This window comes from Choristoneura fumiferana, chromosome Z (assembly GCF_025370935.1).
Source record: "Choristoneura fumiferana chromosome Z, NRCan_CFum_1, whole genome shotgun sequence".
NCBI classification, from domain to species: domain Eukaryota; kingdom Metazoa; phylum Arthropoda; class Insecta; order Lepidoptera; family Tortricidae; genus Choristoneura; species Choristoneura fumiferana.
The window spans coordinates 20,985,352-21,002,087 of NC_133472.1; the positions used below are offsets into that span (position 1 = coordinate 20,985,352).

The 16,736-nt window shown below is 37.3% G+C and overlaps 2 protein-coding genes across 4 annotated transcripts in view; both read left to right on the forward strand.

Moving 5' to 3' along the window:
- LOC141431550 (uncharacterized) overlaps nucleotides 1-16,736 on the forward strand; it is a 105,859-nt gene that overhangs the window by 18,346 nt on the left and 70,777 nt on the right. For 2 of the 3 annotated variants that reach the window (XR_012451729.1, XR_012451728.1), the window contains one exon: nucleotides 613-2,346. Coding sequence is in view for 1 of the 3 variants with exons in the window: in XM_074092728.1 (XP_073948829.1) it covers nucleotides 613-701 (89 nt within the window). In the remaining 2 variants the exon portion in view is untranslated. Of the gene's footprint in view, nucleotides 1-612; nucleotides 12,354-16,736 lie in introns of those variants that run through there. The other variant, XM_074092728.1, reaches the window with a different exon arrangement.
- LOC141441215 (actin nucleation-promoting factor WAS-like) overlaps nucleotides 15,429-16,736 on the forward strand; it is a 40,420-nt gene continuing 39,112 nt past the window's right edge. Inside the window, exon 1 of the mRNA XM_074105889.1 lies at nucleotides 15,429-15,787. Within this exon, the coding sequence (XP_073961990.1) occupies nucleotides 15,701-15,787 (87 nt within the window). The 5' untranslated portion in view covers nucleotides 15,429-15,700. The remainder of the gene's footprint in view (nucleotides 15,788-16,736) is intronic.

Sequence of the window (16,736 nt, forward strand, 5' to 3'; positions counted from 1 at the left end):
CCGCCAGGCGCCAAGTGCACCACGGCCGACCTGCCCTCGCGCCTGCAGCAGCTCCTGCTCCCGCCAGGCGCAAGTACGCCACGGCCGTGCCCTCGCGCCTGCAGCAGCTCCCCCCCACCACTGGTGAGCACTCGGCACGTGCTGCCCGACACTGCTCCGCCAGGCGCCAAGTGCACCACGGCCGACCTGCCCTCGCGCCTGCAGCAGCTCCTGCTCCCGCCAGGCGCCAAGTACGCCACGGCCGTCCTGCCCTCGCGCCTGCAGCAGCTCCCCATCCCCCACCACTGGTGAGCACTCGCAGGCACGTGCTGCCGGACACTCTGCTCCCGCCAGGCGCCGATTGCACCACGATCGATCTGCCCTCGCACCTGCAGCAGCTCCCCACCACTGGTGAGCACTCGCAGGCACGCGCTGCCGGACATCCTGCTCCCGCCAGGCGCCGCTGAGTGCACCTCGGCCGTACACGTCAACGTCAACGGCTTGTCTGTCTATACGCAATAATTTGATGTAGGTACTGAATGTGCAAGTAACGCATTAAATTTACATAAAGTACCTTTTGAGCATGATTTTATTTAGGTACATCAATATTTTTTATATGTGATTTTTTTATAGATACTGAAAACCCCCAACCGGGTTCATCTAAAACTGAGCTAGACATAAACAAAGAAGGAGATACATCGGCTAAGAAGGACTGCAGTTGAGCTAAAGTCCGCTCTCACAGTCTTGACGGACGTCTCAGGACTTTTCCGAAGATAAAGTAATCTCAGGTAATAGCGTAGTATCGATTAAGCCCCACCTTCTATTAGTAGGAAGGTTCGCTAAGTAATTGTAGCCAATTTATCTTTACTGTCTCTTAACAGTGCAGCTAAGCAAGTTAACGAGTATCACTGAAGTTCGGAGTGTTAGGTTCTCATAGTCGAGCACAGTATCGAATTCAGACATAGTAATATTTTCTAATTCAGCAAATAAAACAATATTGATTGGCTCTCATGAACAACACATTTTTAATGTTACGTAGCCGTCATTTATTTTACATGAAAATTATTGATCACATGTGAGGAGCGTGTGAGGCAATGAAAGAACAGCCGCTATTTGCACAAATTTACTGCCTGAAATATCATATTTACATAGGTATTGTTCTTCCCTTTAGTTTGTATCAAAATAAATCGAACCGAACTTAGTTTGTAGGTGAAGTGTGTTATAGCGTTCTTTTTTATTACAAATGCACACATAAAATGATTAAGTTATTTAATGTTATTTATTCATAATTTTAATTGAGACGGTAAGAGTACAATTTTATTTATACTAATTATATTGAGTGTGATGTTAATGCTAAGTTTTACTTCCATCTGGCACGTATTTATATTGGATAAATTAACAAATTATATGTAATGAATTAGTAAATTTTGTTGTTTTTTTTTGTTTATGAGGTTAGTACCTAATTATTCTGACAGATATATTTATTTTTAAGGTGTGTGAGGGGTTTGTAATTTATGAAATAATTTTAGAGACGAATCTTGCTCTATCTTAATAAATAATATAATGACTAAATTAACGAAACCAAGCAGTTAAAATCGAGGTGAAGCCGTTCCCTTAAAAAAAGCAGTTTTGTATCGTTATAATATGTTCTAATTTCCATGTGTCAATGGCTTTTTATTAACGCAAACACCGAAACTCGTTAATTTAAATACACCAAAATATCTTTTTAAATACATACTATATCAGCAATTTATGTGTGTATTGGCTATCGATAGTAAACATAGATCCAGTGTGGCTTAAAGGTTTAGCACAGTTGCAGAGCAACAGCAACAACGTACTTGTAACTGTAACGATATATAGTTATTGACGCTAATTAGGTTAGCCGATAATCAATAATTAATTTTAAACGCTATACTAACCTGGTTTTTTTATATTTACTTTTTTAATTCCATGCGAATACTGATAAACTAGTTTATTTGATTTATCGCTTTTGATGTAAAAATCGGGTACCTAAATTTAACAAAATATTATTTATAAATCGTCTTCAAAGGTAGTTAAAGACTGTCCACGATAAAATCGGGGTATGCATGATCTGGTGTTTGTAATGAATTCAAATTTTCAAGCAGCACTTTTTTATTAGTCAGTGGTTATGAAATTATTTACATAAACTACATACCTAAAGTACAATTCAATAGAATCTGTCAATTTTCTACATATTTAAGACACCGTATCGTGGGCACATTTATCATCTAAAAGGAATCAAAAAAGAATAATAGTCACATCACAAAGCCTTAGGCAGCCCGGTGTTTATATTAGTAGGCTGGAAGTGTCGACAGGATTGTCAGATTCTATTGAATTGGAGTTTAGGTTGGCTTTGCCAGCCATATTCGGGATCTGGAACATAATAAACAAGTCCAATTTAACGAATATATATATTTTTTACAGAAAAACCTAGTTAAGACCGTCAGAAGACGTTGTACAAAATAGTTTAGGCGCAGTGAAATAAACTAAAACTAAAACTCACAGACGCTCTAACATTTTATTATGATTGTATTTTTATTACGTAAATAGTTTCGTATAACCATAATTGACTATTGCAAATTAGCTGCTTGAAAATTAACATTCATTACAAAGATATAGGTAGTCGTTCACGATGACGCGTGCCGTGGTTCTTGTTACAATGTCATTAATGGCTAATTTTCACGAAATCACGCGTCTTCGTGGATGGCATTAGGTATACTCACACCAGATCATGCATGCCACGATTTTATCGTGGACAGTATTTAGTTTGACAGTTTAACCTTAGTTGGTTAGGTATTCTGATTTCATATTTGTCTTAACTTGTTGGAAAGTCTAATCATTTGGTTAATTTAACAAAAAAAAATGTGATCTGTTTTGATTGTTTCAGTCTCTAAGACCAAAAAATTCTTCCAACTCTTAGACGGACGAAAAATTCCAGAAAATCGTTATGTCGAAACTATATATGAAAAATCGCTTATCATTCATGTTAATGATTTTGATAGATATAAAAAACAAGGTATTTAGATTTATATTAATTACCTCAGTACCTGGTTCACATGTACGAGTATATTCGTGCAAAATTATTGATAGAGCAAAACCGTAAACGGGCGGACATATGGACAGACATGGCGAAACTATTAGGGTTCCGTTTTTACCAGTTTGGCTACGGAACCCTAAAAATGAGGTCTTAGTGAAAATATAAATCCCTTTTATTCCGTGTCCCGTGGGATCCTACTAATATTATAAATGTGAAAGTTTGTGAGAGAGTGAATGAGTGAGTTTGTGTGATGTTTGTTACTTCTACACGCTGAAACGGCTGGACGGATTAGGATGAAATTTGGCAAAAAGTTAGTTTATAACCTGGATTAAAACATAGGATACTTTTTATCCCGATATTCCCACGGGATAGGGATAAAATCCCGAAACAACAACGTCAATGAAAACCACGATCAAATTTTAGGGAATTCCCACGAGAATTTAATAAAATCCCGGAATTTCAATTCAACTGCTGTATCTAATGATTTACGCGTGCGAAGCCGCAGGTAAACGCTAGTTTAGAATAATTCCATCTTAGTGCACCTTTACGTACCTACCTCAAGAAATACCTACGGCTACCAAATTTCCAGCCTCCAGCTCTTGGGGTTTAGTTTGTACTTACCTACATTATCTGTGTCAGTTAGTATAAAAAATAGTACAACAAGAGCATAAAACGAGCCATTTTACCCGAAACGTTCATATAGCCAAGCTGCTACGGCGAGGGTGGATAGACACGTCGAGGGGAAAATGGGTTTAATGCTAGTTTTACGCTGCTTTTCACTTCGATTGCGAAGAAATTAAATAGCAAAAATGGAATCAATTAACTACGTACTAGGTACCTTGTATTTTTCATGCATTGCTATATAATTATAAATTTTTTGTTTAATATACTTAAATTAAAAATTATAGAATCTTTTGTTTGTGGCTGTTATTGACAGACGTTGTTAGACGAAGAATTTAGGTCTATATTGGAAGGTATTAATATCGTTTGTCCTAATTTTAAATTCTATAATAACTTTGGCCATAATGATCTTTTGCCATAATAACGTTTGTTCTAACGTAAATGCCATAATATTGCTAATCCTAATATTGAATATCCTAATGCTTATTTACACTATTTTCTTTAATCCTAGTGATCATTTGTCCTTATTGCAAATTCCATAATAACTTTGGTCATAATGATCTTTGGCAATATTAATGCTTAATCCAAATCTTGAATAACCTAATGCTTAATTGCACTATTTTGTTAAGTCCTAATGATCATTTATCCTAATTGTCACATATCCTAATACAGGTTGCCATAATCATCTATGTACTAATATTGTTTGTCATAATAATAATCCTACTTATATTATCAATGCGAAAGTTTGCATGTACCTAATGTAACCTAAGCCAAATGTACTGTACATAATCAAAGGCGCAAAATAATGGTAATAAATTAATAATGGTTATGTTATGTTACGGATTACGAACAAGACCCAATTCGTTTCTGTAGGGGTCACAGTTAGAACTAACCTAACCTAACCTTACCTACTTTTCTGGCAGCGATTCGGTTCTGTAGGGGTCAGAGTTCTAACCTAACCTAGCCTACTTTTCTCGCTTGCCTTGCTGCTCTATTATGGCATTTAATATTATGGTTTTCTATATTATGACTAGTAAGTTTTATGTCTTACTATATTACTGCAAAACATATTAGGGATTTCTATATTACGAGTATTACGACTTGTAAAATTTATGTCTTACTATATTAGTACAAAACATATTAGGGATGTAGAGCATTAGGTAAAGTAATATTATCGATTATGATCATTAGGACGTAAGACAATTATGGCAAATATTCATTGGCAAATAAATTTTATGTCAAAATTGTTTATGGCAAACGTTATGGCATTGGATTTTAGGATAAACGATATTATGCAATTTCGAAGGAGACGAAGATTTTACTTTATGCACTAGAGCATAAAAAGTCATTTTATGTCGCCTAGATCCGGCATGCATACGAATTTTACGAGCATGAAAAGTGAAAATCTCTTTATTAATTTCCGTAGGTGTTTGAAAAATCTTAAAAACAGTAAGTACTTAGTGAACCCATTATGACCTGAATTATTTTAGGGTCTCAGAAATTTATCATATTTTGATTTGTTGCCTAAGGCTCCTTGTTGTTTTTGATTATTAAAAGTTAAATTGATTTATTCATTTTGGAAAAAATCGATATTTTGGAAGAGTTAATGCGCGATTTCTTGATATAAAATCATAAAAAAAACTTTATTCTTTCGTTATTATTCCTCCTTCATTTTATCTTTTGGAAGTTTGATTAACCACATTCACATATTTCGTTTTTTTTTTTCAAAAATCACATATTTTTGCAGGACTTTTTGATATAATTATACTATTTTAAACGCTGTCAAATAAGCGATCCGTCTTCAAAGTGTGTTTATAGGGGCTTCAAATGGAACCATGTTGGTTTACTAGTGCTATTCTGTCAGTTAGTCTATTCGGGTAATGAAATTGAACAGTTGAAATTCAATTGTAACGTGAAGGGGGTCATTTCATTATCTTTGACTTAAAAATGATAAACTTTATTCTATCTATAACATCGAAATTAGTCATCGTTTAATTAGGCCTATTCGATTTCTCAACGTAGGTATTATATGTATAGCAGTAATTTAATATTGCGAAGACAATTACAAAAAGTCAATTTCCTATTTTTAACTGACTTAGAATATTTGTCGTATCGTATGCTAGTCGTTGTCGAGCTATAAAACTTATTGTAGGTGAAATAATAATCTGTCACTGTGCTATCTGCTTAACAAAGCAACATATCTTCATAAATTAAGTAGACTGTATTAGCGATGCAATACACAATATCATTGTTCTCTATAAAGATTACAACATTCAGTTGGAACTTTGTGGGTATAGACACAGACGAGTTTTCATAGGTACTTATTTGATGTATTCGTACCTACTTGCAATGATGTCTGCGGGTACGTTCTGCATCGTCTGCTGATCTGATCTACATTGTATTGTTTGTCTGTCTTTCCACTCTCGAAGACACGACGCACCAGCTCGATGTGGTATACATACCGAACGCATTTATTTGTGCTTAGTTGTAGTTTAATTAATTTAACACGCATCTTTTCATCATATCTTTTGTTTCCTCGCAATTAATAACGAAAAAATCATAAAATATAATTTACGTAAATAATCCACTTTACCCTGCGCTAATAATGATTGTATTTGACTTTGGCGCCCAGAATAGTCCCTATACCTACTTCGTTGCAATTCCGTTCTGATAAGATAATATTTCAACTCATACTCAATTGAAAGGTGCCCTTTGCCGCACCGTTCTCAATTACTTTTCTGTAGGTATGCAAGGACGCATACTATACTATAACGATTCGTTATAGTGTGTGCACTTCATTGTTAAAATATTTTGAACTGAGCTCATCCACTTAAGACTATAATGCCATTGTGTAATTAACCACAAATTAAGATAACGAGGTCGTGGTAAAAGCAGATTATAACCGCCTTGGAAGGTTAACATAGATTATCGAATATTTCTTTAGACAATAAACTATAAAAAACACTAACAGACTACTGGAAAGCATAACGGTTTTTGCATTTTGCAATCTCCCGTTTTACTTACTCAATAAAGAATAAGGTTGAACATTCGACTCAACATACATGAAATGTACCTACTTCTAACCTTTTTCGTAATTACCTAACTGGTTGGCTGTTTCGGGAACAAAAGTAGTATAATAGGATTGTAGATACAATGCCATTGTGAATACATGAGCTCAGTTCAGTTCAAAATTCAGTGTTAAATGTGGCGTTATCTGGGAAAAGGTACCTTGTTGTCGGTATTGAGTTATTGATATCCCCATAATCTACATACATTTAGCTATCGAACCATGTGAGAAACATGCATGTAGGTGTAATAGATATTTAAAAAAAAAATGTTGAAGCTCAAAAGCCAGAAAAGGTGATTATGAGAAAATTGAATTTAAACTTATACACCCAATAAAAGTATGTTATTGTTGGAAGTTACATAGATGACATGCTATTTGAGGAGTAGATTGTACGGGCTTTCAGGTTTCAAGAACAATTTTGTAATTGTACAACGGTTTTCCTATAGTTTACCTTGCCAAAGTGCATAAAGTAAAAAAAAAAAGTTGATTGATTTTTTTCATTTTTTTTATTTATAGTATATTTCCATTGGATTTTATCGAAGGAAAAAATATTATGCGTAATTGGACACTAAATAAGAACTACTCCGTTTTGAATTAACGTTGTTTATTATATAAAAAAAATACTTTAACAAAAATAACTTTGTTGTTTACAAATGTAATTAAACAGTCAAAATCAACAAACTTTTGTATTTAGTACGCTAAAACATAGCCAAATGAGGCCAAATTAACTCAACAAATCTTAAAAAACTAGTTTTTTCAGTCTCAAATTTCAAGGTAAAGTTTAGTAAAAAGTTGGTACAATCACTATATATTTTCTAAAAGGTACCTTATCGTCGGTGGTAAAATATTTAGTGATTATGAAGTGATATCATTTGAAAACGACTAGTAACTTACGATTAATTTTAATAGTCTTAATTTAAGAACACTGTAGTATTAAAACTCTTACCAAAAACCTATAATTTTGTCTCAACACACTAAATGATTAACGTATTTGAAAAGGTACCTTATTGTCGGACGTAAAATGTTTAGTGACATAGTTAAGAATAAGATCTAAAAAAATGCTTTTGATTTGTAGTTGTAACTATTAATCGTTATTATTATTACTATAAATCAACCTCTAAAGACCAGCAGGTGGTAGGACCTTGTGCAAGGTCCGCCCGGATTGCTACCACCATCTTGCTCGCTAATCCTGCCGTGAATAGCAGTGCTTGCATTGTTGTGTTTCGGCGTGGAGAGTAAGACAGCCGGTGAAATTACTGGCATTTGAGGTATCCCATCTTAGGCCTCTAGGTTGGCAACGCATCTAAAATCCCCCTGGTGTTGCAGGTGTCTAAGGGCGGTGGTAATCTCTTACCATCAGGTGACCCACTTGCTCGTTTGCCATCCAGTCGAATAAAAAAAAGACAAATTGGCGTAAATCGTCAATAAGGGCCTTATCACACTAGCGATTCGCGGGAGAGTTGAAAGCGAGGCAAGCGTGCAGTGAATTCGCTGCGAGCGTATAACGATTTCGCCGCAAGCGCGCAACGATGTCGCTGCTGCGAGCGCATGGCAAGTTCGCTGCTTTAGCGCCAAAAACGCCATATTGTAGACTTTCGTATAATAAATAGGGCGTCTTCGGCGCTAACGCAGCGAACTCGCAGCGACATCATTGCGCGCTCGCGGCGATATCGTTTCATGCTCGCGGTGAAATCGTTACGCGCTCGAAGCGAACTCGCTGCGCGCTCACCTCGCTTTCAACTCGCCCGCAAATCGCTAGTGTAATAAAGGCCTAACTGGCTGCCGCCTAAGGGTGGCCAGTTATTGATGATTTACCTTACTCTAATTAAACGCATTTTATGATGATTCTTGACGTTTTTTACGCGCCGACAAGCACCGCAATGGGCCCGCGTGGGAACTAATGCCCAAGCTCTCTCATTCTGAGAGGAGGCCTGTGCCCAGCAGTGGGACGTATAGGCTAGGATGATAATGATGATGATAACGCGCCGACAAAGTACCGACGTCCGACACGTCTTCCAAACCGATACCGAGCGCACAGAAAGCATTCAAGAGCGGCACCGACAATAAGGTACCTTTCTTACTAAACTTTAAGGGATGTTTTAACTCATAAAAAATCGATTTAAAAACTTGTGTCTCTGTCAAATTAAAATTTAGACCCTGCTTATTAATATAGAGTTAAAAAAGAAAAAATGATTTTTTTCGACATTTTACTTCAAGCGCGATTATCTCGGAAACTAGAACCGACAACAAGGTACCTTTTACCAGATAACGCCACAAATTATACTGATTAAGAGCCCAACCTAAACTATCGGCTGATAGAAAGTCTGCGCCCCGCGGGGGCTCTTAGTTGAGCAAGTACGTTGCAAAGTTGCAACTCCTACATTTTTTAGCAGAGGCCAGTGTTATGATCGAACTACTTTAAATTTGTTGCACTTGCCATGATGATCCCAGTGACAATTGCAATGAACTAAAATAATTTCCTTGCTCACCCGCGACCTTATGATAGCTAAGCTTATGCAAAATATGCGTGTTCATGCAGTTCCTCCACCTCCACACTGTAAGAACACACACAAATCACACAAACCCATCTATCACCACCACCACACTACACTGACGCGTTTCGAACTCAACCAGAGCTCATCTTCAGAGTGACACAACCGTACACCATGCTACCAGTTGTTAGACTAACGAACCACAACCACCGTTTTAACTTGTCACTGTAACTCCCCAAGTACCCACATACGTTTTATGAAACAAAACTACCCACAAATTATTAATAAATTTTTTAACCGTCCTTCAAAACTACCTTGATTTTTATTTATTTACTGTCAGGGCATGTTTTATTAACTACCATTGCTGAAATTAGATCCAAGCCGTAGCAAGGGAGATGAAACTAAATTTACCTGCTCATTAATAATAGACCCCATACTGTTGTATCTAATTATCTCCATGCATTCTAAAACATCGAGAAGAAACCCCTTGCCACAATAATGTAACACTTCATACGAATCTGAGTCCGATAAAGAATGATTTAGTTCCAACAAATGTTTGGCAAAATTCGACTTATCAGGATGCTCATTCCTATATGCCGAAACATGCTCTTTAAATCTAGCATTAAAACTGCGTCCTGTCTGACCAACATATACTTTACTGCAGTCATTACAAGTGAGCTTATATACACCCGATCTAGTTCCTTTATCTACCTGCTCTTTGTGGTTACAAAGTTTAGAGTACAAAGAGTTGTTAGTCTTAAAGGCTACCTTAACATTGTTTGATTTTAAAATACCACAAATTCTATCAGACAAACGACCAACGTATGAAATGCTACACCTATATTTGTTAGAAGACTGCGATGGTAACACGGCGTAAAGCATGCTTTTCACTATCCGTGCCTGCTTCTTCTGAACCAAACTATTGACCATTGGTTCAGTATAACCATTCGACAACGCTACCTGATAAATAGTATTTAACTCTAAATCAAAATCTTCCCTAGAAAGAGGTATAGTTAACAATCTATGTACATAACAATGAAAAGCTGCTAATTTATGCTGCCACGGGTGATTAGACGATGCTGGTATCACGGCATCTGTGTACGTGGGCTTTCGGTAAATTTTGAATTGGTGTTTATTATTAAATCTATTAATTGTCAAATCCAAAAAGTTTAACGAAAAATTTTCTTCTAATTCTTTTTTAAATTTTATTTTAACATGTTTGTTATTTAAACCATTCCCAAACAAGTCGAGCTGTCTCATACTTCCCCTCCAGCACAGAATTAAATCATCAACGTACCTATAATAATACACAATATTATTGTTACCCACTATGTACCTATTTTCAAACAAACCATAAAAATATCTGCCATTAATGGACTCAGAGGTGATCCCATTGCTAAACCATCACTCTGTACATAATACTGTCCATTAAACCGGAAATAATTTTGCTTCATGCATAAAGTTACCAAATTAATTAATTCACAAACCTCCCCGGGATGTAAACGCTTCCTTTCCAAATGGTTTTTAAGAATAACTATTGTCTCACTATATGGTACATTAGTAAATAAACTATCTACATCTAAAGAAAGCAATGTTGCGTTAGGCGGAATGCTGTAATCTTTAATTTTGCTAACTAAATCCGAACTATTTTTCAAACTGTATGATGGGTTCAAAGAAGATTTTACACGAATAACACTATTTAATTTCCATGCCAATTTATATGCTGGAGCACTCACATATGAGACAACTGGACGAACTGGCACATTATCCTTATGAATTTTAGGCAATCCATACAGAACGGAATTACCTATGAATATACCTATGAATCCGCAGGCACCAATTAATCTTTTCTTTCTTTCTTTCTTTCTTTCTAATTATAGTTATTGATAACTTTCTAGGTTACGATTACGTGAATTACGAAAGAAGGTCGTTGCTCCCTTGGTTTTAGGTCGCCAAAGAAAAAGAAAGCATTGTTCCGACTATACTGAACTATTGCCATATAAATCCTCTTGACAATAGTCATATGTTTTTGGTTTACCTTTAGGTATCTTGACACGATGAAAAAACATTAAGTATTCACTAGATCTATAAGCAGGTAACTGACTATCCTACTTATCCTACTTAGTATAAAGATATTTTGACTTTGACTTTGACAGTATATTATAATTATAAATGCGAAAGTTTGTGTGTGTGTGTGTGTGTGTGTGTGTGTGTGTGTATGTTTGTTACTCCTTCACGCTAAAATGGCTGGACTGATTTAGATGAAATTTGGTACGTAGATAGCTGTACATCCGGAATAACACATAGGCTACTTTTTATCCCGATATTCCCACGGGATAGGGATAAAATCTAAGAAATAATAACCGCTGGGCTTAAGAGTCATGAAATTTGGTATGTAAATAGCTGGTATGTGGATGTCTGAAATAACACATAGGCATACTTTTATTCCAAATTCCCACGGGATAGTTGCTCTTAACACAACACCTCAATGAAGATTACGATATAAATTTTAGGATTTCCCACGGGAATTTTGTAAAATCTCGGAATTTCAATTGTAACTACCAGATCGAATAGTTTACGCGTGCAAAGCCGCGGGTAAACTCTAGTTATTATATAATTGATTTGTACTTTATGAAGTGGTACGCGAGGACTTACGAGGTAAAAATCTGTGTAACTTTGTTGCGCTTGCGCGGCCACCTTGTTAGGATACTGCTGCTCTTTACATTAAGGGTTTACCTTATTTGTATGATATGTCATTGTCATTGTGTTCAACGACTAGATATTACTAAGTGAAATTCCTTTGAGCTGTAACATGCTTGTTCTTAAAGCATTCTTGCTTAAAGTACAGTCAAGGAATTTAATTCATGGGCCACCATGGAACCTTTTCAAAGGAAAAGTCATTACGACTTTCCTTGTTAATTAATGCCATGTCACTATGACGTTTACTGTGAAATGGTTCCATGGTGGCCAATGAATTAAACTCCTTGACCGTACTACCTACGTGTTATTGTGAAATCTGTGTAGCAAAAGCATTATAAGTTAGTAAGTAGTAATATAATAGAAAGTAACCAATTTGTAATGTTTTGTATCTAGTTTGTTGTGAAACGAACAGATAAAATAAAACTTTGAAAACATATCGAAGGCTTGTTTTATTTGAAGTAGGTACTAACTGTGGCCGCGGCTCCGCCCGCGTGTAATTCGGTGTGTGTCTGTAAGCGGAAAATTCACTCCTAATTTCTCTCCCTCTCGGGCTGTGCTCTCGGGCCATGGAGGCGGAACTTGTAAGTAAAGTTGACAGATGTATACGCTAGAGGCTAGAGGATTGAAGTCCAGAAATAGTACATTACTGCAGAGGCCGGGAAAGAAAGGCTTGCAGGCTGAGTATGTATAGACGGCCGAGCGAATAGTCTAACAGGTGGCAGGATTTTTTAAAACGATCATGGAAACAGTTAGACTCATTTTTATGTGTTTTAGAGTGGTCTGCTGATGTGAATAATTTTGGTCTGCCTGCTCTCAGTGGTTGCTACTTTGAGATATAGCGCATAAAAGAGGCTTCATTGTTGTGAAAAAAAAACGATAATAGAAATGGGTTAGTTTTAGTACATATTCAAAGTATGGCGTCTCCGCATGTGAAACGAATTGGTCTGCCTGCTCTCAGTGGTTGTATTTCGGAGCTATGATGCTGGCAAGATGTAAAGAAAATCCAAGGTAATGGTGATCAATAAAATAAAGCTCAGAGACCGTTAGTACTAGGAAGCTGTAATTTGGTATAAATATAGCTATTTATCACGCCAACAGTGGTAAAATAAAAAATAAAATTTTTAGGGTACCTCCCCATCCCATACACGTAAAATGAGGGTGATTTTTTTTTTCTCAACTAACCCTGTATTGTGGGGTATCGTTGGATAGGTCTTTTAAAACCAATGGGGGGTTGCTAAGACGATCTCGGGATCAGGGAACTATATACTGAGACTTGATTGCTGCGTTGCCTCTTTCTAATAAGATCATGGCGATGTTGACGCTAATTGAGGTCTGAAAGTCCGAAAACACGAGTATTGGTTTGATGAGAATGATGGAGTCCTTAGAAAGGCGATTGATAATCACCGACTTCCTCTACGGCAGCACAGGGGTACCATCCATACAGTATTGCGAAGATCAAAAGTAGTGACCTGGAGCTACGCAGACTAGCTCGGGAAACAAAAGACAAGTGATGGCAAGAGAAAGCTCGCTATTTGCAGTGGCTTGCAAATACTAATCAGCTAGGGAAGTTCTATGGTGAAATTAAAAAGCTAGTCGGCACGACTTCACTTGCAAAAGTCCCACTTAAGCCTGTTAGTGGCAAAGCCCTTCTTAAAAGTAAGGAAGAAGTGCTGATGCGATGGGCAGAACATTTCAACTCTCTGCTGAACGTAGATAGGTCGGTTGACCTGGAACACGTTCGCTCAATTTCCCAACTTCCTATTGACATAAAGCTGGACGAGCCGCTGAGACAAAGCAAGGTTGTTCTTGCTAAGTCTGTATTAAGCAACAACAAAGTAAGCGCGCGGTCGGCATTGATTTTAAACCGGGTGAACTGGTCAAATACGGCGTTGAGGAATTGCATACGGCCGTATGGGAGCTCTTTCAGCTGATGTGAAGAGAAGAGAGAGTCCCATCAGCCTTGAACGCATCGCGTGTTAGAGCCTTATATAAGAACAAAGGAGTACTTCTCTGATGTTATAGTCCTTGGGAAAATATTAGCCAGAGTCCTAATGAACCGCCTTAAGGAACTTTCTGAAAAAATATTGCCTGAGACTCAGTTTGGCATTCGACCTAATTCGCGTAACGTGTCCGCACCACCGAAGTTGTCGCCTCATGAGGTAGGACTCAGTGCCACCTACATTGGCCCTGCGCAGCACTTCCGTATTCCGCACACGAATCAGACCATTTGATCCTTCAAAGTTTTCGGAGGCATCTTAGGTGGAAACGGTCTTTTATGCGCTATATCTCAAAGTTGCAACCACTGAGAGCAGGCAGAGCAAAATAATTCACATCAGCAGACCACTCTACAACACACAAAAATGAATCTTACCGTTTCCATGATCGTTTTAAAAAATCCTGCCACCTCTCAGTCTAGAAGCAAGGCCACATAGGTATACGAGGCTGGCATGTTAGAATATAGAATTGGCTATACCCTACCAGGGTGCATAATTTCTGTAAGTACTAGTATTTATAAGTCTTATGTTTTTGCCAAATAAATGAATACTGAATACTGAATGTTATTTCACGCCGATGCTTGTATAGTGCTTTTCTCAAACATGCACTAAAAGAAATAAAAACTCCAAGAAAGAGACTTTCTCTCTAGAGCATCAAAAGTCATTTTATTTTTATGTCGCATAGATCCAGCATAAACACAACTTTACGAGCATGAGAAGTGAAACACCATTTACGACATTGAGGTAGTTGTCTCACCGCCGGCGATGAAACGATTGGCTATCGACTATTTTCTCGCTCAAGAAACGAACAAAAGATATAAGATCCTGTGTGAGTAAAAGAGACATATATATTAATAGTTGATCGCTGGCGGTTCACACTGCCGGCGAGAACTCGCTCTTACATCTTTTGTCGCAGCGACAAGAGCTATAAAACTCGCTGAGCTATAAAACTAGCTCAGCGATACCTACTCGCTCAGCGCTGTCAGCTTGGCGGCCGCCCGGCTCGAGCGAGTGGAGCGAGTAGAGCGAGTAATCGCCCGTCGTGCTCGAACACTCGCTTTTCACTGCTCGCCCACTCGTTCGTTTCTAGTTACTCGCTCTGCTCGCTTCTCGCTCATCGACGGCGGTGGGACAAGCGCCTGAACTCTGAAGGTTGGACGTTATAACCACTGCTATTTTGTTAGTAAGTATAATATATAAGTTGGGACTTTTTTCATAGTCGTTACATCCAATATGTCGTTTTAAACTGATCGCTATAATTGGTTTTGTTTGACTATACCTTTTTATTAGATAGAGAGTTCCACAGTTTAATTATCTAAGGTTCCACAAGTTACCGTGAACGTGAAACGAGCCTCAGAAATTCAACGTACCTACGTAGCGTACCGGATCTGCGTAACGGTGTGACCAAAGTATAAAAAGATAGAATATTTTTTTTTTTTCTAGTGCGGCTGCCTATCTGTGGTGCATGGTTTGTGTGACGTCAGACGTCTCCGTGCTTGCGTATGGTATGTTTTATTTTGACAGCAAGAGAAAGCTGGCAACATTATCTATATGATGGATGTGATCGGAGAGAAAGTTTATTGCAAGTTTTTAGTGATTTTAAGCTTATAATTACATAAAACTAAACTTTGCTAAACTTGAAATCTTTTGATGCAGTCTCGAAAGCAGTAAATATCTAAGTAGTGCATATTTTCTGCTCAAGTGCAGGAATGAGTGCCATCTGGGGTTGTGCTATGCATGTGTAGCGATTGAATTATTCGAGTTCAGTATTGTGGGCAGCCGCGACAAGATGCCGAGGGGCGAGCATAGGCCCAGCGTCTTATTGACGCGCGAAGAGAACGAACAGGTGTTCAGTCTCATTGGACCAAAATGCCAGGTATGTACGTACATACATTCCTCCACCCATCGTTAGCTAGGCCTCGTGATTCAGAGCTTAGATTGCGTATCTCGGCGTATCTGTGTATTATCTTCTTATATCGTGGCGATAGTGAATATTCCTTTCAGCGATTTCACATATTTCGACCCTAAAAGTTAGCTCAACTAACTGGTTGAAGTTGGGGAGTAGAACTGGATATGCCTATATTTAAAAAAATATCCGACAACTTTTATCGAGTAATAATATTGCTAACTGATTTGACCGATTTCATCAGATAATAACTTCCATGGCAAGTAATTATATTAAAAGTTTGTACTTGCAATATTTTTACAATTATGCATTAGCATTGGCTAAATTCCTAGATTTGCATTGATAAAAAAATAAAGTTAAATAATAAAGTGTATTGAAGCCTTAGTTTATGAGTTGTCCATTTAGTTCTAGCGTACTCACAATCAAGGTAGAGCGAAATTATCTTTAAGTCAAATGTTACTAGCCCTACCATAGTGCGTCTAAGAACTGCCATCAAATTGTTTTACTTACCTATTTGTACCAGATTTTGTGTCGTTCTACAGTTGTTCTTACTGTTTATTTGTTCTTTATAGAGTACCTACTATCATTTGCCCACAACTCCATCTATGAAGAATTCATTTATCCCTGTCTTATAGGAAGTATTCCATTTTTTGTGGTAAAAACTATAATGTACAAAATGTGATCAAAATCGGTACACTGGTTTAAGTGTGAAGAGGTAACGGATAAACAGATAGACAGATAATTACAGTCACACTTATAATATTAGTGTGGACACAAGGATTCATCATGCTGGAGTAACTATTCCAATTTGCTCCATCTACTCTAATTTGATAATTAAGTGATATTAACCATCATCACTTTGTCTGGCTTGGCTGTGCTTAAACTGTATCTAAATGTAAAATACCAGCCATAATAAGTT